Below are 20,196 nucleotides of genomic sequence, written 5' to 3'. Positions count from 1 at the left end.
CTACTTATAAGCTCATGCAGGGTCTCTTATGTAAGAAATAATCTGATCCTTTAAGAAATGAAGAAGATAGTCTTTATCAACTTCAATAGAAAACTTCTCCTCTCCGCCAGATACACAATGCTCAACCAAACAACAGGGCTCTCGTCCAATAATGAGCGCCTTTTTTTTTTTTCTCTGAGAGTAGTGACCACTATTTATATAGACAAACAATTCCCTTGATTCTCCTATTATAATCCCTCTAGGAAACCAACATTGTCTCCTAATCCTAATATAAGTGAGGAATTTTAGCATTAATTCCCACTTCCGATCGTATATAAACTAAGACATCCAAACCTTTCAATACTTCTCTAAACCAATTGGAACTCAAACACCTGACCAAAATACTCCTACACTTGTGCTCATTTTTTAACACCTACCACTAATGTTGGATTCTTTCTCACCAATTTGAATATAGACACAAAACAAATGATAAATAAATCAAATAACCAAAGACCTCTTTTACCAAGCAGCAATTGGGTAATCCAAATTGGTATGTATTAGAACTGAGCTAAGACATTCAGTCCTTAGTCCTTACATATAATTTTACTCTAACAACTCCCCCCTATGCACAATATTATTACATATACACCCTTATAATATTTATTAAATACAAAAACCTTGAAATGAAAAAAAACAAAAAAAAAAAAAAAAAAAAAAAAAAAAAAAAAAAAAAACAAAGAATGACTACTATTCTTTCCACTCTAAATGTACAAACAAAACTGCACTTCACCAATAATCTAACAAGGCAAACTTTACATGTAAACCAATTTTACCTCCCTCTTTTACTAGTTTAGCAGCTGTTACTAACCAATGCCCCGGAGCATCATGCGGGCCACGGACAACCTCTGCTGTTTCCACGTATTTAAGAAGCTTTGATGAGTGATTTAGCATGGGTGGTCCGTCTGGATATACACCCGAATTAAGTGCAGCTGGATCCTGTTTTTGCTGATCAGTTACTGTCCGCTGAGTGAAGGTGAACGTTGTACTCAGATTCGTAAGGAAACTTGATTTGTGAGAAGCCTCTGGTACCGCAGCCCACTCAGTCTTCCGGATTCCACAATTGGGCACGTGGGAAAAATGCAGACGAAGGTGAAGTACTGTCTTGGGCCATTTCCCTTTGCTAAGGAGCTGTGCACCAGTTACAATGTACACGCCATCTGAATCTCCCTTCAACCAGTTGGGGTCATGCTTGACTACAGAAGAACAAATTTTCGAATATCTCTTCCAATTAATTGGCTCTAAGAACTGGTTGCTCAACTCAGAGTCATCAGAACCCCGCCACCAGCTTGGCCTTGTGCTGGTGTTAGCCACTGAAAGATCCATCGTATTTGGAAGGCTCGAGAGATGTTGTACATGTAGGGCTAGCCGATTTCGTCTTTTCCCTTCTAAGTACAGGCGTAGGCCAACAACTGGCTTTTGATTGGTTGAAACCTGAATAGATAGAAATTAGATGGGGAATGAAAATCAATTGAATAAAAGGCATATATAATCAAGACCAAACTGTTTGTGCTTGAGCTATTACAGTACATAGAGCCAATGCAGTAACGTAACTGCAGATTTCATTTGAAGTTGACAAACAAAACAACGGTATGACTTCATTCAGATTTGTTTAATCATCTCTGTTTAGTGCATGTTTAAGCAAGAGTGCTTTTTTGTGGGACAAAACCAAATCTGCTAAAGAAAGCCCAAGAGATCCCATTGGAATTTAAGATGTCAGACTGAGGTGCGACTCTAGGCATACTGAACAGACAGACATTGAAACTATATCAAATATGCGTGTAACTTTCAAAAGGGAACACTGCCATTCAGCATCTGTAATTACTTTCCGTTTATCTCCAACTGATATTGCATATTTAAATATAGCCGGTACATGCCAGCCTTGATCTCTCCACAGTCCAGTTTTGGGTGACAAGGCATGAAAAGTATTCTATGGAGGAGGTAGAATTGTAAAACATGCATATGCATACGTACGATAACCCTGGCTTATAAGGCACGGAATCCATCTAAGATGGATAAGATTTGGTGAAGATGCAGCTATCCTTGTATCAACTTTGGTAACTAATAAGGCAAAAGTTTGGTATGCTATTGAAAATTAGACATAATGACGTCACATCTACAGAAAAGATGTTGCTTGCAAACTAAGCAAGAAACCTTTCTGATCCAGTAAATATGGGCCGTGGTTTATCTGTTAGTTATTTTAATTCAATTCAGAATTGGATTTTACTTCAAAGCTTATTCAAAATGGAGTCAGATTATTAATTACAAGACGTGTTGTAACTGCAGGCCATGATTCCTATTCTATTAGAACCAAAGAGTAGTTGAATCATTTCGATTTCTTCTGCTTCAAGTTTAATAGTCAAAGTTTCAAAATCTATCAATTTCCAAACTCTTGTGTATGTGTATGTGCATGTAGAGAGAGAGAGAGAGATTCAGGCACCTGTGTAGAGTTAACATAGATCTTAGGACCCATTAAACTGAATTGCAAGGTAGGACAGGTGGCCTTTTTACGTTGAAGCGATAGAGGCATCTCACAGAACATAGGTGCCCATTGCCTAGGAACTTGGAACTCCAAGAAATGTTGTAAATCCTCTGGAGCAGGCTTGTCTGAGATGAGGATTATGGATCATTAAATGCCCATTTGAGGTAAAGAAGCTCAAGAAAGATGTGTTGATATCATTGTAGGGTACATGCTGTGCAATTAATATGAACCCTAATAGTAAAACTTATGAACATCAGTCCATTGGTTGGGCAGTGGATAACTTACAACGTAGATACAAGTTGATTGCATGACTAAGATAGCCACTTCCTGGAATCCCAGTAAGAAGAGAAGTAATAGGTACAAACTTAAAGCTGATAGCTTCTGGTTCAGTAAGCACTGACTGGAGCCAATTGGAATGACCATTCGAGAACACATCCCCTCCTCGTTTTGAGAAAATCATAGTAAGACCCTGTTCAAGTTAAAAAAAGAGGAAAAGTTAATCACAGCCTAGGATTGTTATTGTCCAGACTAAAGTCCTTGATCTTTTTGCTTACATCCTTGCTTGATGTTTCGGGAAAAGTGGTTAACTGCATAGTGTTTGTCTGCAAAATAGGATCGAATACATCTGGAACCTACAGAAATGGTTGCCTTCATCAAATATCTACATGTAGAAAAAAAGTTATAAAACATTGAATAACAAATTTAGCAGCTTACTTTATGTCGTCCATCTCTTGTTTTTCCCCGTAGTAAAGAAGGGCTTCCGCCTGAAAATAGGAAATCCCCAAGATCCTCCAGGCGTCTTCTGACATCGGCTGTGGGAACCGGTGAGGAATATTTCTGCTTGACACAAACTAAATCTTGACCTCCAACGGCCATTCCTATTATTATATGTGTCCCGTATGAACGGATGAACCTGCATTTGAAACTTATCAGTACCAAAATCACACCACAACTATTATCATCATCGCAACATTCTGCTTCCAAGATCATTATTCTAGCATAAGAAATTAGAACTCAAATACAATGGTATAGAATACAAATGCAGTATGTACAACTAAGACAATAGCACAAAGGTGCTATCGATTAACTGCAACTTAACCTTTAGAATGACCTCATTTTCTACAGATAAATAAGCATCAGTATTGACAGGGGTCAGCACCAAGCGGGAAATAAGAAACATAAACAAGCATCGTGTTATGGCAAGACACCCTGATAAATAAGTAAAAAAAACATACAATCCAAAAGTTCCAACCATAACACAGAGTGGTTTATCTGTTAAAATCGTACTGAAACAATGTAGAGATTTTCCTAACAGATCCTTAAAGTATGTATTGTTTTCCAGGGTTATGCACTTTCTTTAGATGAAAAGGCTTCCAATTTGTGCAAAGGAGTAAAGACAATTTTTAGATCAATTTTGAAATATGTACCTAGATAATGCGGCTGGATCCCAACGAGATGGAACAGATTTCTGTACTTTGTTATGCAATATTAACGGAGATGCTGTTAGGTGCAGATAGTATAATGAAATGAAGAAACCATCGAAAGAAAGAGATTTGGTTTCTGCAGCATCTTGAAGCCAGTCTCCAGTTAAATCGAAAATGGCATTAAGATAGCCTGACGGAATTTTCCCTTGCACAGAAGATTTCTGATTAAGTAGCTCCGACATCTGCAAGAACATTATAACCAAAACTAACGGAATAAGTTTTAAGGCTTAAATATATGTTTCTTTCCATGTAAAAAGTACCAATCAGTACATATAATTAACATTCAAAATATAGTTTGTCATAATTCCATAAACAGGAAAGAGGAGAGAAGGAGAACGAAAAGACTACCAATGGAGAAGCAATACATGTTCCAACCAAAAACTATATAGACAGTCAGCTATAAGAAATCTATAGTGTTTTAAAATAACTAACACACTGCAGTTAAACGTAAATAACACCATTGACAAAAGAACTGAATGCAGGACTTCCTGAAAATGGAAGGGCAACAGGGGATCAAAATGTTGTATTGCGAAACAATAGCACCCAAAACTTGGTACCATCATTTTTTCTCTATATTTTCCATTTTTGTTGTTAATCTAACTTCTACAAGAACTTCGACCATAGTACAACAGAGTATTCAACTGTTTCTCTTAAACATAGTATTTCATCTGTATTAACTTGATAGTATAGTGGATTCTGTTGAAAGTATAGAATCCTACATCAGGAATTCTAAGCTTAGCGTTTGAGCTTCTCCACCCATGACCAATTGGTCTCGGGCTAGTGAGGATGTTGGGATATCAGGATGCTGGGATATTATACTAGCCTTCGAGTAAATTCCTTAGTCCAAGTAGAATTTCCAGTTTTAATCCCATAAGAAAAGGTAAAGTACCTATGTAATCAAATCTTTCACATTGGTCGAGCGCAATTAATGGATTAGAAGTTTTGGTTCACTGAAGGCACATATGCCTAGGGTCTTCCTCCTTTGTTCTTTTCCACAAAAGCATTGTATCTGCCACATTTCACATGCATGCTGCTCCATTTTCGTACAGTCAATTACTTTTTAACCTATTTACTACCCCAAACCAGATCCTTTTCATCCCAACTAGAAGGTCAAACCCTCAAAACAACTCCAAATCTCCAAAGCATTGTTGCTGGTCTAGAAATTCCAGAACCCTAATTTTTTGCCATGTTTGCTTTATTAACATATCCTTCAAAACCGGTCCCCAATACCTAATCCACCACATGAGTGAGATGCATGCATATGAAGTTTCCCTAACACATACTATTTCAGAGACAAGCAAAATTTTTTATCCTGAATGTAATACAATAGGGATCACACCTCCAATCAAAACGTCAACTACCTCTTACAACAAAAACAGAATAGACCTTATTTCATTGTGGTATAGCTATGTTTCAACATTGTATTTACATTTAACTTTATCCTTTTGTACTTAATACAACCAATCTGATTGTTTGACCAATCAAAATTTCGTACTTCTGTGGGATCCTCCCTATCACCTGATGGAGCTTGTGTAGGTAGATGTTGCCTGGTATGGCCGATAGAGAAGGGAAGGGTCAAGAAATTACAAATCAAACATGCTCCAAATTTCATCACCTCCCGAGTCTAGTTCACTATCAATGTCCCTGAATCATATTCTGTTGCCTATTAAACATCATCTACTGAATCTTGCTTTCTTATTGCCCCGGTGCATCACTTTCTAATTTTCAGCATCACATACCTGTGGCTGTACCTTAGCAGTACTACTTGGTTTTCCCTGCCGTACTCAGGGGTCCAGCCAAAGTGAATTTTCCACAAGTCCCTCCTATGGTCCAATACTATGTAGGTCAGTTTTGGCTTTGATATTTGAGTAATAGAGAATTACAATTGTCAGATTACAAACTCCACGATAACGCGTAAACTAGCTGGCCCCTCCAGTTTCGTACTTGTTTGTAAAAATTCTATGTTTACTTCTCGTTGTCGCGATTAGCTTTTGTTAGGATTAGTTACTCTTAGACAAGAAAATACTTGCAAGTGTAGAAGATGTAGTTAACTCTAGAGTTTTGTTGTGTAATTAAGGAAGAAGAAGAGAGAAGCTTTGCGATTTGCCCGTTGGACTGTGTTTTGATCCTTACTGGTCTTCTTAACCAAGTATTAGCCACAGTAAATTAGAAACTAGGGGCTCGTTTGGAAAGTGCTTTTAAATGACCAAAAGCACTTTTCGAGAAATGTTATTGGGTTTTCAACTAAAGTAATACTAATCAACTTGATTAGCTTGATTAATTAAATAAAATCGATCTAAGCACTTAAGGCACCTGAATTCCAAAAGAGAAAGTAGTTTAATCAACTCAATCAAGCAGTTCTCAATCACAACAAGTACCATAAACCAAACACAAAATTGCAAAATCTCAGAAGGAAACAATCAAAGATTGAGAAATTTTCACCTGATTTAATTCAAGAACATCGGATTTGAACCGAATTCGATCGCCTTTATCGCAACTAATATCCTGAGGAACTCCAGGAATGACAACTCCTCCAGCATTTGGAATCACAATGTCCCTCTTACTAGCCTCGTTCAGCACCACCAACCTCCCATCACCTCCCTTCAACCCCTTCGCAAACTTGAGCCTGAAATCGCTGCTCAAATCAAATCCCTGCCCAAGTGCCTCCAACGCCCTCACCTCTATGGCCTTCTGGGGGGCACCCTCCATCTTCATCCTTCTCTCTCTCTCTCCCTCTCTTGTCTCTCTCTCCCCTATCTTTCTCTCTCTCTCTCTCAAACAATCACAAGAAATGGCACCAACCCATGTGCTGCTATCAACCCAAATCAGCAAAAGTGCTTCTGATTCTGATTGATTCAAGAAGCACCTTTCAAATTCAAAGACTTGTCAGCCAGCTTTGAATAGAACCGCCACCTAGAACAAATGATTCAACGATAGACAAAGTACGAGAATTTAATTTAACCACGGTTCTAAAAAGTCAACTAAGTGTGCTGTCCGTTTGTTTGTACACCTTTTATACAGTCTTTTTATCTTTACGCTAAGTTAAATAACATAAAAAAATAGACCTTGTAAGAACGGCAATGGCTGCATATGGAAGGATCGGCTTAAGGGTTTGAACGTGGAAGATTCCGCTTGTAACGTCGAAAATTATAATAATTAATGGACAGTTACATGACAATTATTAATCCTTTTGCTCAAAGAAAAGAAAACTACGTGAACAACATGATCTATATGGAGCGTAACGTCTGATATCATAAATTTATATTGAGGATGAAATTAAATTAAAAGTTGTCGATTTTGTTAATCGTGTAGTTTTAAAGGGTAGTGAAAATTGTTGTAATGATCCATTAGTTTTAATACAATTAGAGAGTTGGTCTTTCAACTAAGTGCTTTTAAAATGGCGAAAAGTGCTTTCGGTAAAAATGTTTTTTGAACCAATTCTTAGTAAAAACTTAAGTAAATCCTAGAAAGGCACTTGAAGTGCTTCCTGGAAGCACTTTCAAGTGTTTTTGGAACCCAAAACATTTTCTCTTAAGCACTTTCAATTATTTTAAAAGCACTTCCAAACGAATCCTAAAAGAACATGACCATTGATCTATTAACTCATCAAAACATGCAGCTATGGTCTTTTTCGTCAACTCTATCAGAACTTTCATCAAAATGAGTCACAGCGGATGAAACATTGCTACAATTGGTTAAAGTTGAAGGATTAAAGTTGAGGAACAATTACTCCAATTGAGTTAAAGATGAGGGACCACCGCTACAATTTTCTCATTTTATTTTTCATATTTGTCCCTTGATTCGCCTCACATGTGTGACGTGTGACTCATTTTAATGAAAGTTCTGATGGAGTTGATGAAAATGACTATAGATGCACGTTTTGATAAGTTAAAGAACAAATGATCATAAGTTTTTAGTTGAGGAGCCAACTTTTCAATTGCATTAAAATTAAGAGACCGTTCCCACAATTTTCTCTACTATTTAAAATTACACGATTAACAAAATTTACAACTTTTAATTCAATTTTGTCATTGATTATAAGTTTATACTATCAATATTGGCGTAACGTTCCATATAGATCATGTCATTCACGTAGCAATCATTTTTTATTTTTTAATTAAGCGACCATTTTTATAATTTTTCTTAATAGTATGTAACCCTATTTAAGATATTTTTCTATTCAAAGTTCGCATTGATCGTGCTGATTTTTCTTTTTTAATTTATATTGTCTTGCATTATCCAATTGCGAAAAATGGGAAGCCAATAAATTCTTGGGTGGTTGGTTTCTTTTCAAACAAAATGTGAAGTGTTGACAGTTGAATCCTTGAATATTGACTTGGGAGGAAAGCTGGCAGCCTGTGGCTTCCCAAGTCAAACCTCCATGCCTAATTTCTTAACTTGCTTTTGTTTGTATTTGCATCATTGCACGTGTTGGTCAGCGACAGCCTGCAGCTCAACGTCGTTAGTTTGGGCCTGTTTGGCCTTTAGCTATTTGTTGCCCTTCAGGTTGAAACATCGTCAGCAGCGGTAGTGCCAAGATTTCATGTATAAAGAATCTCCGACGAAGCGAAGATTGCATTACAATAAGAGGGAGTGAGAGAAAAATGAGATCGGACCTGGAACGGAAAAGAGTTTGGATTTAGAACACACTTGAATTTTAAGAATATTAGACCGATATGCAATAGAAACATCTAGAGTGATACTAAATTCATCCCGTTGTCTTATTTTTTTCATCCCATTTTAATAAAAATGATAATGACATATTTATACTTTTAGAAAAAGACTTTTAGACCCCTATTTATAAATTTATTATATCTCTCTCATGATCTCATCTTTGTGTGAATTTCTTTTACCATCTTGAAGAAAAGCTCAAAGGGGTTGCAGCATGAACAAATCTAATTTGAATTTCTAGGGTTCTAGTTAGTGAAGAAAAACCAAAGGCGATTGAATTGGTTTTATCTTGGATGCTTAGTTGTGAGAGAGAATGGCGTTTTTTTTTTTTTTTTTTTTACGAAGAAAGCTTCAACAGCTAAGTTGGATGCTTTCTTTCCAATTAGACTAGAATTTGTAAGATGGTATGCTGCTTTCTCTGAAGATGGTCATTTGGATACAGCCAAAGTGCTTGGACGAATCCAATGGTGGGGTCTGAGAATTCTTTTTAGGTTGCTTTGATCCAAATAGCACATTTAATGAACGAAATAGCTTAGGCAGTGCCATAGGTAATATATATATATATATATATATAAAGAGGTTATTTTGCGAATAATAATGGGTGGAGAAATAACATTTTAATTTTTTAAGTTTCTATGGTGGGTGAAATTATAATGTGAGTGAAAATATTGGACAATGGGATGAGTCTAGTGGCAATCAACATCTATTATAGTAGCAAGAAAATGAAAAGACCATTCTGGTCCCTTAAGAGCTCCGTCACTGTGGGTCATGTAATCCTATTAATGACTATTATGTTACAATACGATAATATCAATTTACACGCATCCGATTTCATAAGAACGCTAAAATGAAGTGAATTTAGGCTAAAATAATAATATGATAAGTGACTACTCGACGTTCTCGTGTTGCATCCCACATGTGCGAGATTTACAAATGACTACTTGTAAGGAGCCATTTACAAATCCTTCTTAAATAGCTTTGTAATTCTGCATTTCTGATCATTCTATTTAACTTTTAATAATCCATTTATTTCTCACTTTTAAATCCCTTTGGAATATAAAAGTCCGTCGTGTAAACAATACACCTAATGAATTAGTAAAGCCGCCAAAAAGGACGAGCTGCTACCGTCGACCCTTCTGTTGACAGAGAGACTGCGTCAACGAGGACATTAGGTTGGAGCTGGCCCATCCCTTCCTATTTTGTGCGGTATTGGTTAAGCTACGTTAACATTTTATATTGATTTTTTTGAAAGATAATAAGATAAAAAACAATAGTAATATAAAATGTTAACATGACTTAACCGTGACCGCACAAATAGAAGGGGATAGGAGTGTATGGAAAGTGGAAGGGCAGAGAAACCAGCTCCCATTAGGTTTGTATGCGACCACACATAAGAAATATAGCCTATGTAGATAAGAGAATTCAAACTGCTGACATTCGCCACACGGTAAACTATTGCCTCTCACGGCCTGATTGACTCTAATGTACTTGGAATGGTGCATGTTTTCAAACACGCCGGTTGAACTTGAATTCAATGCTACGAGAGTTTTGATCGTTAGGTTTGATTTCCACAAGTATTTAGGTCTTCTATTTTCAATCTGAACCATTAATTCATATATCATTCAATCTCAACCATTAATCAATCGACTCCCCAATATTATTTTCCGCATCTGGAAACATTTCAGTGCAATACTCGCATGATACAACCGGAGGGGTCAAATGCAAGCAGTGATTGATTCTCTTTTCCAACCATGCCAGCCTCCTCTCGATGCTCAACACCGCGATGTGCATACACCGAATTTCAACCTGGGCAACTCTAGCACAAGCACGAAGCAAGATGTAATAATCTGCATGTGCAACGTAAGTATACGCACCTTCATCCTTCTTCCGGACATAGTGAAGGTAATCAAATCTTTTGAGGTTCACCCTCGGGGGAATATAGCAAAACCTCTTCTCCTCCATGTCTAATTTCATTCGACGAATGGCTTCCTCTTTGAGAGTTTCTGTGTCGTTAGCTCCTGAGCACTGACTATCTTGTGAACTGGCACAGGAATGATCGCCAGTTTTGTTCCCTTGATGGTCGCCTGAGAAGGGAGTGCCATCACTTGCGCATTCGTCACTGTCCCTCAACCTTTTCTGTACAACATCTCTATCACCAAACAATCCTTTTCCGGCTGCTGTTTCAGAATCCTGAAAACCAACAATATACATTGTGAAATGGTGTATTATTCACAGGTCAGACTAAAAGCCTTGTCAAGTATGTCCTTCTCATTGTCTATATGCATCAAGACAAAAACCAGTGAAACAACTGCGGTTAACTAAAAGTGAACACGAGATGTATCAAAGCTCCATAATCACAAACTTCAAAGGGCAAAAAAGATAATATCCCGTTCGAAAAAACCAGCCTGTATGCAGTATATGTATTGAAAGCTCAAATGAGTGGAACAAAGGCATGAATTACAGCCACATCCCAACTAGAGAAGCTTCCATCAGAATTTACTAATCACACTAATTTTCTATCTTTTTTTGTTCCATATTTTTCTCTCTTTTTCAAAGTTAAGGAAATTTGCTAGTTGGAGTCCAATCAATGGGGTAAAGCCACAAAATGTACACGATGGGCTGCAAATAAGAAAAATTAAGTTTCAAGGAGAAAGCCTAACTTTCTAATAAAACAAAGGATGCCTAGCCTCGCCATCATTGTTTTCTGCTGTGAAATACTGACAAAAGTGACGAAGCTTTCCAGTTGTTATTACAAAGAACTTATATACTTCAGATATGAGATGCTAACAAAACAAATTTCATAACATTCTAGAATTGGGTATATCAATCAGGTTCTTTTCCTTGGCTTACTACATATATATTTACATCTAACCAAGGGCTTCTAAAAGAATTTGAACTAATTGTGCCACAGTTCAGCGTTTCTGTCCACAATTAAGCTGAGTACAGAAATTTTGTATCTAATATGTGTCACAAAATATGTGTTTGAGAAGACAATATCGCAACAGAAGTCAAGCTATACATTACCTTTCCACTCTGATAAAATTCCCATAATGATTCAATTAGCTCTTCTTCCTTTTCATCATTCAACGATGATTTTGATCCAGCAAAGACTACATCCTTGCAGAACTGAAGATACGTTGGCAAGTCCTTGCAATATTCTGCCAACAAAATGTGAGAATTTAAAACTTTATGATCGAATAATTGAAGGGTGGGGGCAAAGTGATAAATAATATGAAGAACACCTACTGAATTGCATCATTATTTACCATAAGAATCTGCAATTTCATTATATCGAGCTTCAAGGCTGGACAGAAGTTCTGCAGCATCCAATTCAGAGCTCTGAGCATTTGATGAGTTTCTACCAATATCTGTACCCAAATCGTCCAGACTGCGGGACGGAGAACCTGAATCCTCTTCTGAGCCAGACCTCATTTTGGAGCTGGATATGGTATCAAGATCTCCTTTTTGGTTTGATGTGGAAGACAAAGCATGTTTACGGGACAAACATTTTTCCCATTCTCCAAAACCATGAATATTGTACAGAATTCTCACTGCTACAATCACTATTGACATTACAAAAGCACGAGTAGGAAGCCTAAACTCATTTGTTGATAACCACAAATCTGGAGGCATTGACCACTCATAAATGCGGCACGCATGAGGGAGGATCTTTTCAACTGGAAGAGATAACTTACCTAGATAGCGTAAAGCTATAGCATAAAAATTGACTGGAGGTAAGTGCAAGCCTATGGACTCAGAAATGGTTGCTGCCAGTGATTCCAACTTCTGCACTGGCACAGATTCAGTAGGCCTAAACATTAAGCTTGAACTTATTGGACATGCGCGTGAAGGCCCTCCTAATTCTTTTTCAATTTGAAGAAATGCAGAAAAATATGGGAGGTTTCCTTCTAATGACCATTTTACTATATCTGTTGGTAGGACTGCTTCCCTGGAAAGATGACAAGCCAGAAAGGAAACAGCTAAAGTATAAGATAATGGTATAGTGTTTCTCAACGACCTAAACCATACCATTACTGCTCGCTGACCATACTTTGTGTGCGGTTCTGCTCTGTAATTAGCACGCGGCTTAAAACCTTCTAACGTGTCTCCTGAAACAAGGAAACTCAGTGATCAAAAACAGCAATAACCATAGAAGAAAATAAAGGAACCCCAATAATTAAAAAATCATTGAGATCAAGAATTTTCTAAATTTAATAAATAAATAAAAATTATGCAGCAAAAGACCTCTACCAGACAACCACTGAGATTCATTTTTCTACAACAATAATTGAACATAAGAATCAATTAAACTGAAATATTCCCTTATGTTTCTTTCAAGCAATTGAGTACTGCTTCAATAACCAAAATCCATAACAAGAAAACTCAATTCAGGTGAAATATATAGGTTTACTCTCTTAAAGAAATGAGATTTGGTAGCTAAAAACCTTGTCGGCCTCGGCACATCTCAGAGTCAGCCCAATCATCATCGAAAAGCCGAGTCCCTGCCAGGAAGCGTAGCCAAATGGTCGCAGACAACCCACAAATCGTAGGGTTTACCTTAAACTTCCTTACCAAAGCCTCGCATTGGAGCTCAATCAGCCGCTGCAGTCCCATCACATACCTAAGTCTAATCTGTGTATAATAGTCCTCCACACTCAACTCTATGATTCCATCCAGTCCGAAATCTGTGGGACCCGTGGGTCCCTTGGCATCCACAGCATTGTGATCCTCTGTTTTGGTTTGACTAAAAGGGTTATAAAAAGGTGAGATGTTGTCTAAGGGTTGGGAAAGAGGCTCAGGTTTGACGGCAGAGCTAACGCCACGGCGGACATGACGATTAGAGTAGAGGCCTCCACGTGCATCACCATCCTTATCGTAAAAGTCCTCATCTGCGACTCCCGTGTCCTGGTAGTCCTCAGCCCGTGTGCTGCAGTTGGTGCAGTAAAAGAAGCCATCATTGCCTTCAACCAGCCCCACAGTGCCACAATTTTCGCAAATCCACTTATCCGACATCAAGGGGGTGAACTACACCAATGCTCCCTGAATATGAGCTATGCTATATCTCAATGCTTCCATCTCCTGAGATCCTTGATCATGGTGATTTTGGTCGTTTTCTTCATCATCATAATTATCTATCGCTCTTCACTAAACAGAAACACAGGCCTTTTTTTCTTCCGACATTACTGTGTTGCAATCCTTTATTGACGCTCATAGCTCAGTCGGACCCAACCACAACTCGAAAACAGACCCATATTTCTTGTGCAAATCCGACAACACATCTGATCAATGCCAAACGAAAACAGTAATCAGTTAAACTTTTCTCTCTATCCCATATCACTAATTCACAATCACAAAACAAAAAAAAAAAAAAATTGTATTTTCCACTTCTCAACCTCTTCATTTATTGGAACCCAGGAAAATTCAACAAAATCAATTAAATTTGTATTGATTCTCCTTCCTTCAGCTTATATTCCTAGTGTTCTACTTAAATTTCAAAATTTCAACTTATATACCTAGTGTTCTACTTCAAATCAAATATTGATGAAAACCCAAAAACATTCCTTTACTTGTATTCCTGGTGTTCTACAATTTTATATTTTGATTAAAACCCAAAAACATTCCTTTACTCATTTTCCTGGTGTTCTACTTCAAATTTATATTTTGATGAAAACCCAGAAACCCTCTTTACATATATTACTACTCTACAATTTCAAAATTTTATAGATAACCCAAATAACTTGTATGCTTATATTCCTGGAATTCCACTTCAATTTTAAATTTTGATAAAAAAAAATTAAAAAAAAACACCCCATTCCCATTACACCCAGCAACCAAACTTGGAAACTTTGAGCAGAACTCAACAAAGTTAATCTACTGTACTTAACTACAAAAACCCAATAACAGAAAAAGCATGAGAGATTGACAGAACTGCATTAGAGATTGAAGTCTAACCAAGTGATTACCTGTACTATATATTAAAGCACCAATTCAAAGAAGCTTTCGAAGAATTGGTGCCCCATTTTCTCTAACCAATGAATAAAACTTAACTCAATCTGCACTGAGCCTACGAAGTTCAAAGAAGCCCAAATCTTCCAATTCTACCTTCCCTCCAATTATCCAGTTCAATATTTCAATCTCCGAACAAAAAAATGTCGAAATAGCCAAAATAGAGGTTGAGAGAGAAGGAAATTTACCTTTTTGTCGGTGAAGAGTGCTCGAACCAGATGAGAGGGAGAAATCGAGCTCGAAGGGAGAGTTCTCGAACGGCAAGAGAGAGCTGGGGAGGAGCGGCGAGAGGATATGCAGAGAAGCGCGCATTGGGTTTAGGAGAAAGAGACGGGTTTGGATTGTGAAAATTTCATTAATCGGTACTGTTAATCCGCTTTTCTCCCTTTTTTTTTTTATTTTTTTTATTTTTTTTGAAAAGAAAATGATTTGGAAGTTTGGATTTTAATGAAAAAGATAAAATAAAAAATAAATTGAATAGTATCATGATTGACTTTTTAGTGTAAAAATATGATTTTTCATTAAAGTGAACAGTACTGGGAGCTTTTCGTTAAAGTTTTTTATTTTTTTTTTTAATAAGTACATCGATATTTTTACACTAAGGATGGAGAAGTTCAGCTATACCATATAATAGACAACTTAAGTTGGTATCGAATTCGTCATCCACGAGATTCGAACCTAAGACCAAACTATATTACTGAGTGACCGCTTTTCTCCTGTTTTGAAAAAACAATTATTTTTTTTCTTTATAAAATATAATTAAGGTGTATTTAATTGGTAGTTAAGAGATTATATTCACATACCCTCAATTACTTCTCACACATTTTTATATTTTTTTAATAGTTTTTTTTATATTCTACACATCATTAACACTTGATAGAAAAATATTAAAAAATTAAAAAGACGGGAAAAAATAATTTCGGGGGTTTGCATATAACCCCTCCAATTTAGGAATTTTAATGAACTTATAAATTTAAATAGAGTGCAAATATCAATAGTGACGAATTTGCAATTAATTTATTTTGAAACTTATTATTTTTTGAACAAATGAAACTAGCTACACTAAATGAGAAGAGAAAAACTTGTGTAAGGCTCGGCTTGCCACTTTACTTTATTAAGTGGCACTATTAACCATCCAAAATGTATTAAGTTTTAAATATAATTTTTTATATTTAAATTAATCATAATTATTTTTTCTACTAATTAATATACACCATCAGATTGATCAAATGTTTTTTTTTTATTTTATCCTCCTCTTTTTTCTTCCCCAAACTCTCTGCCGAATGTGGTAAAATAAACGCTCACTTACCACGTGGCAAAATTTGAGTGGTCGGTAGTGTCACTCAACGAAGTTCGGTGGCAAGTCGAGCCCCCACACAAGTTTTTTTCAAGAGAGAGAGTGGGCTTAGCCTAACAACAGGCTAGCAATAAAGTGGTTCAAATTCGTTTTTGACGATAATCGAACCTAAGACCTCTCACTTACAAGTAAAGAGAAATACTACTAGATTGTAGTATTTAATGGGAAGTAAACATGTGATTCAAATTATATTAAAATTTGAGGGAGGAAATAATATAGGTGGGTGGACATAGCAGAAAGCCCAGTGTCCATTCCTCTTCTTAAGCCTAACAATTTCTTTCGCGACCTCTTAAATTGATATGAAATGACACCCAAATAGTAAATTTCGAGACAACATATTAATGATCGGATTCTTATTATGTCGTGTTAACAAATCGCGTCATTATTAGATCATCTGTTAAGAATGTAATAAAATATTGTTTGTCAGGTCTAGATATTATACATGTCAATTTTTTGCATGATTCATAATTGCGAAACGAAACGATACACGGCCCGTTAACGAATCGGGTCGTTATCAAGTCATCTGTTAAGAACCCTTTAACATAACAGATTTGACACGACATGGCTCATTAAAATAACAATTACGACATGAAAACAACAAACACGACCGTTAGGTATACGTCTTCAGTTAATAATTGAGGAAAGAAGAGAAATTTTCTCGAAGAAGTTTGAAAGAAGGGTTGGCATGAGGACATTCGGGGTTGCTATAGGACTCTCACCAGTCCCCACCCACGCCAGAAGCGTGAAAAGGAAGCATTTCTTGTTCGTACAGTCCCAGTCCCACACCCAATCGCTCTCTACTCTGTCTTCCTCTTTGGTTTTTTATTTTAATTTTATTTGTTTGTTTCAAGTTTCTGTCGGTGTCTGGTCTCTCTCCATACAGAAATATGGGTCGGGCGAAGCAGACTGCTCGCAAATCAAGCGGCAATAAGATTCCTCAGAAGCTGCCTACCGTCCAAGTATGTCCATTTTTTGTTTGGATTCATCAGTTCCTTTATTTTTCCCTCCTAAATGCATCATTTCAATCATTTTTTGTTTACTTTATTGAGTTGCATTTTCTTGGTTTAAATGTTGAGAAAAACAACCCGATATACTCAGTATCTAACCGCTTGTATTATGCGGTACACTGAAAATCACTCTTAAATGTAAAGCTTTGCCCCCATTGAATAACACCGAATTGTTCCACCAAATTTTCTTTTTATGGGAAAGAAGATGAAACGTTTGAAATTGCATTTCAGAAATTCAATGTCAACTTTCATAGTCTTCGACTGTGGTTTTGGAATGTGAATGGAAAGACGAAGAGAAATGCTAAGGGACTCTCAAAAGTAGAACTCTGTCATATCTTAGTTCGACGTCAATTTATGTGCCAATATTATAATACATTTTGTCAAAATTATGAGCTGGTAGAGAGTTCATAAAGAGTTCCATTTTGAGAGTCCTTTAGTATTTTTCAAAGACGAATGGGGAATTGTTTTGCCACTTAAGAATTAAGGGACAAAAACAATAAAAGTAGCGTGTACGGAAAATATGAGTTTGTGAATATCACTACTCCTTTTAACAAATGGACTACTCAATGATTTAATCGCTTTTTCTCTGTTATTACAATCCTTTATATTATATAAAATAACTTAGGCTATGTTTGGAGTTGGGGTTAAATTAGTAAGGAATCGATCACCGAAGTTAGTTAGGAGGGATTAGAATTTAGAAATGCACTTCATAAGTATTAAAAAGACATGTTAGAGGTTAACAAATCCCTACTTGGAATCTATCATTTACAAATCGATCTTTGATACCTGCTCATATGGTGCATGAAAGAATATAAAAGAAGTAGGGCATAAATCAGATAGAAGAGACGTAAGTTTGTTGGGTTGTACCTCGATAATTCATCGAAGGTGTATAGTGTGTATTATATACATGAAAATCACTAAGGAAACCCTCTCAAAAGTGAAACCTTCCATGAACTCTCAGCCAAATTGACATTAAACTTGTCATTAAACTATAAGATGACAAAATCCATAGAGAGTCCCACTTTGAGAGAGTCCCTTAGCATTTCTCTATATACTATACAAAGCGATACAAGGAAGATACATCTGTACATCGGAAGTCTAAAGGTCTCTCATTTATTAGTGCATTGATAATCTCTCGTATCTAACATTTTGTTATCATTCTTCTCTTATTAATTTGATAACAATACATTGGGACGTAGAAATACCTCGCCTAAACATAGCCTTAATGATTCTTAGGGTTCATTTCTAATTTTGGTTTGGTTTTTTATCCGAAGACAATCATGAAAAAAACAGCGACAACACGCGGAGCTCCTCGAGCGGATCCAAGCTGCTCTCAGATGCCCCCACCCCCACCTCCAAAGGCAAATGCTCAAGTGCCAAAACTTGAAGTGGATGGGAAGCAAGTGTGTATAAACATCTCTAGGTTGAAGGATCACAAGTACGCAGAGTGTAACGAGGGGATTGCCAAGCCCTGAAATCTTGTCAATGTTGATGAATTCAACTCATGCAAACCTGATACTTGAGGCCTTCCAGCATGCTACTTCTGTATGTGCAACTCTGTCTTCTTTCAATTGCTTAAATTCAATTAATGCTGCTCTTGTTCAGCTAACGAAAGACTTAGCGCAAAATCGAGCACAGTGGCGTTCTAGGATTCATACAGCCAACTCCGCTTAGTGGGATAAGGCTTAGTCGTAACAGGCCATGAGGGCTTCATCACCCAATGCAGCCAAGATTTCAAAGAAAGAACCCTGCAGTTGTTTAAATCTAATTTTGGGTCTGCTCTTCTACTCCTTCAGGCTGCCTCTTTGATTGCTACTACTCCGGTGGAAGAGTACAGCGACGACTATCAAAATTTTGAGGAAAGAGCACAAGGATTTATTTAGCAAATGCCGACAAGCATCAAGAGGAAGCTAATGGAGGGCTTATATTTTGAGTGAGACACAGATATATAGTTATATACAACTGAATACGAAAGAAAAGTTCTTGAGGTAGGCTGACTTGTGAGGAATGAGAGGTTTTTTCTCTTATTTGATGATGTCATTATTGTACACATAAAAGGGGCACCCATTTTTCCTTGGTAAATTGGTTTTTCCTTAAATAGGTGAGGTGCTTCCAAATTCCAAGGAGTTTTAAACCAAGAGACGAAGAAATTGATCATAAAAAGTTACATTGGAGGAATCAGAAATGCACTACACATGCATTACAAAAAGCATGTGAGAGGGTCATGTGTAAATCCCTCTTATATTCCTTTGTAAGGCTCATGCAGTATATTTCTAATTCCTCCTAACTTCGTGTAACCATTTGTTTGTTACTTTGTCAAAATCCCATGAAATTTGAAAGTTAGGTTTGAGTGAAGGATTTCCAAGTTCAAAGGAATGGAGGTTAAGTTTGTAAAGAACGAATCACAAGAAGTTGCTGGTTAGTTTTTAAGTTCTCTTTCAATGATTATTAAATGAAAACAAAAAATCAATCAAATAATAATTTTTACCCATTTGACATTCGTATTTTCATTTTAGTTTTTTATTTTATTTATATCATGTAACATATTTGACTACATAATACACAAAATTATGTCAGTAGTCTCACTAATAAATCATAAATACACAAAAGTTTGTATATCATTTACGCAGTAATTCCAATAATATAAAGGTATAGGCAAACGAAATTTACCTAATCTTTTTTATCATTGATTGAGACGCCAAAACGACATTTCACGGGCGTATGCAATATTTCCTAGATGGAAGAAATTGTGACCCGAAAGCCCAAGATGACGTAGGACAATGTGAACAGTTCAAAAAGGGAAGAATAATATAAAACCAAACCTATCAATGACAAAAAGAAAAAAACAAGAAAAAATTAATGAAAAAAATTTGAAAACTTTGAGTTTTAACGAAAAGGATAAAATCAAAGGTAAAGTAAATAGTATCAGAATTGATTTTTTAGTATAAAAATGTAATTTTTCGTTAAAATAAACTGTACCAGAAACTTTTCGTTAAAGTTATCAAAAAACAAACCCGTTAAGTTTAAACTTAATAACTCTCGAACATAATATAACACAAATTCAGTCCCTCTGAAAGCCAGCAGTGCCTTGTTCCCGACCACAAGGGCACAGGAACCAAATCTTTGATACAATACCAGACACAGAAGACAAGA

The 20,196-nt window shown here is 36.5% G+C and overlaps 2 protein-coding genes across 3 annotated transcripts; both read right to left on the bottom strand.

Annotated features, from left to right (window-relative positions):
• Nucleotides 1–512: 512 nt before the first annotated feature.
• Nucleotides 513–6,921, bottom strand: LOC137721778 (MACPF domain-containing protein At4g24290-like). Its single transcript, XM_068460797.1, has 7 exons — nucleotides 6,445–6,921; nucleotides 3,946–4,184; nucleotides 3,233–3,431; nucleotides 3,073–3,150; nucleotides 2,804–2,987; nucleotides 2,477–2,643; nucleotides 513–1,470 (listed from the first exon to the last, which is right to left on the bottom strand). The coding sequence occupies exons 1-7, from the start codon at nucleotides 6,715–6,717 to the stop codon at nucleotides 766–768; spliced, it is 1,845 nt and encodes a 614-aa protein (XP_068316898.1). The 5' UTR covers nucleotides 6,718–6,921; the 3' UTR covers nucleotides 513–765.
• Nucleotides 6,922–10,258: 3,337 nt separating this feature from the next.
• LOC137722582 (TATA box-binding protein-associated factor RNA polymerase I subunit B) lies at nucleotides 10,259–15,022 on the bottom strand. Of its 2 annotated transcripts, XM_068461619.1 has the most exons (6): nucleotides 14,868–15,022; nucleotides 14,637–14,775; nucleotides 13,119–13,952; nucleotides 11,940–12,782; nucleotides 11,698–11,831; nucleotides 10,259–10,863 (listed from the first exon to the last, which is right to left on the bottom strand). In XM_068461619.1, exons 3-6 carry the CDS (start codon nucleotides 13,684–13,686, stop codon nucleotides 10,309–10,311), a joined length of 2,100 nt encoding a protein of 699 aa, XP_068317720.1. In that variant the 5' UTR covers nucleotides 13,687–13,952; nucleotides 14,637–14,775; nucleotides 14,868–15,022; the 3' UTR covers nucleotides 10,259–10,308. The 2 variants fall into 2 exon arrangements, with proteins under 2 accessions (XP_068317720.1, XP_068317721.1); XM_068461620.1 differs by lacking the exon at nucleotides 14,637–14,775.
• Between the last annotated feature and the right edge of the window lie 5,174 nt (nucleotides 15,023–20,196).

Source organism: Pyrus communis, chromosome 17 (assembly GCF_963583255.1).
Source record: "Pyrus communis chromosome 17, drPyrComm1.1, whole genome shotgun sequence".
Taxonomy (NCBI): domain Eukaryota; kingdom Viridiplantae; phylum Streptophyta; class Magnoliopsida; order Rosales; family Rosaceae; genus Pyrus; species Pyrus communis.
This window is presented reverse-complemented; position numbering and strand designations above follow the sequence as displayed.

Excerpts from the sequence above, each read along its gene's own strand:
- LOC137721778 (XM_068460797.1), bottom strand. The coding sequence starts at position 6,717 with ATGAAGATGGAGGGTGCCCCCCAGAAGGCCATAGAGGTGAGGGCGTTG. Across the intron at positions 2,988-3,072 it reads CCGAAACATCAAGCAAGGAT|GGTCTTACTATGATTTTCTC; the intron begins GTAAGCAAAAAG and ends TAACTTGAACAG. Across the intron at positions 2,644-2,803 it reads AATCAACTTGTATCTACGTT|ACAAGCCTGCTCCAGAGGAT; the intron begins GTAAGTTATCCA and ends TCCTCATCTCAG.
- LOC137722582 (XM_068461619.1), bottom strand. The coding sequence starts at position 13,686 with ATGTCGGATAAGTGGATTTGCGAAAATTGTGGCACTGTGGGGCTGGTT. Across the intron at positions 12,783-13,118 it reads GATGTGCCGAGGCCGACAAG|GAGACACGTTAGAAGGTTTT; the intron begins GTTTTTAGCTAC and ends TCCTTGTTTCAG. Across the intron at positions 10,864-11,697 it reads AATTTTATCAGAGTGGAAAG|GATTCTGAAACAGCAGCCGG; the intron begins GTAATGTATAGC and ends GTTGGTTTTCAG.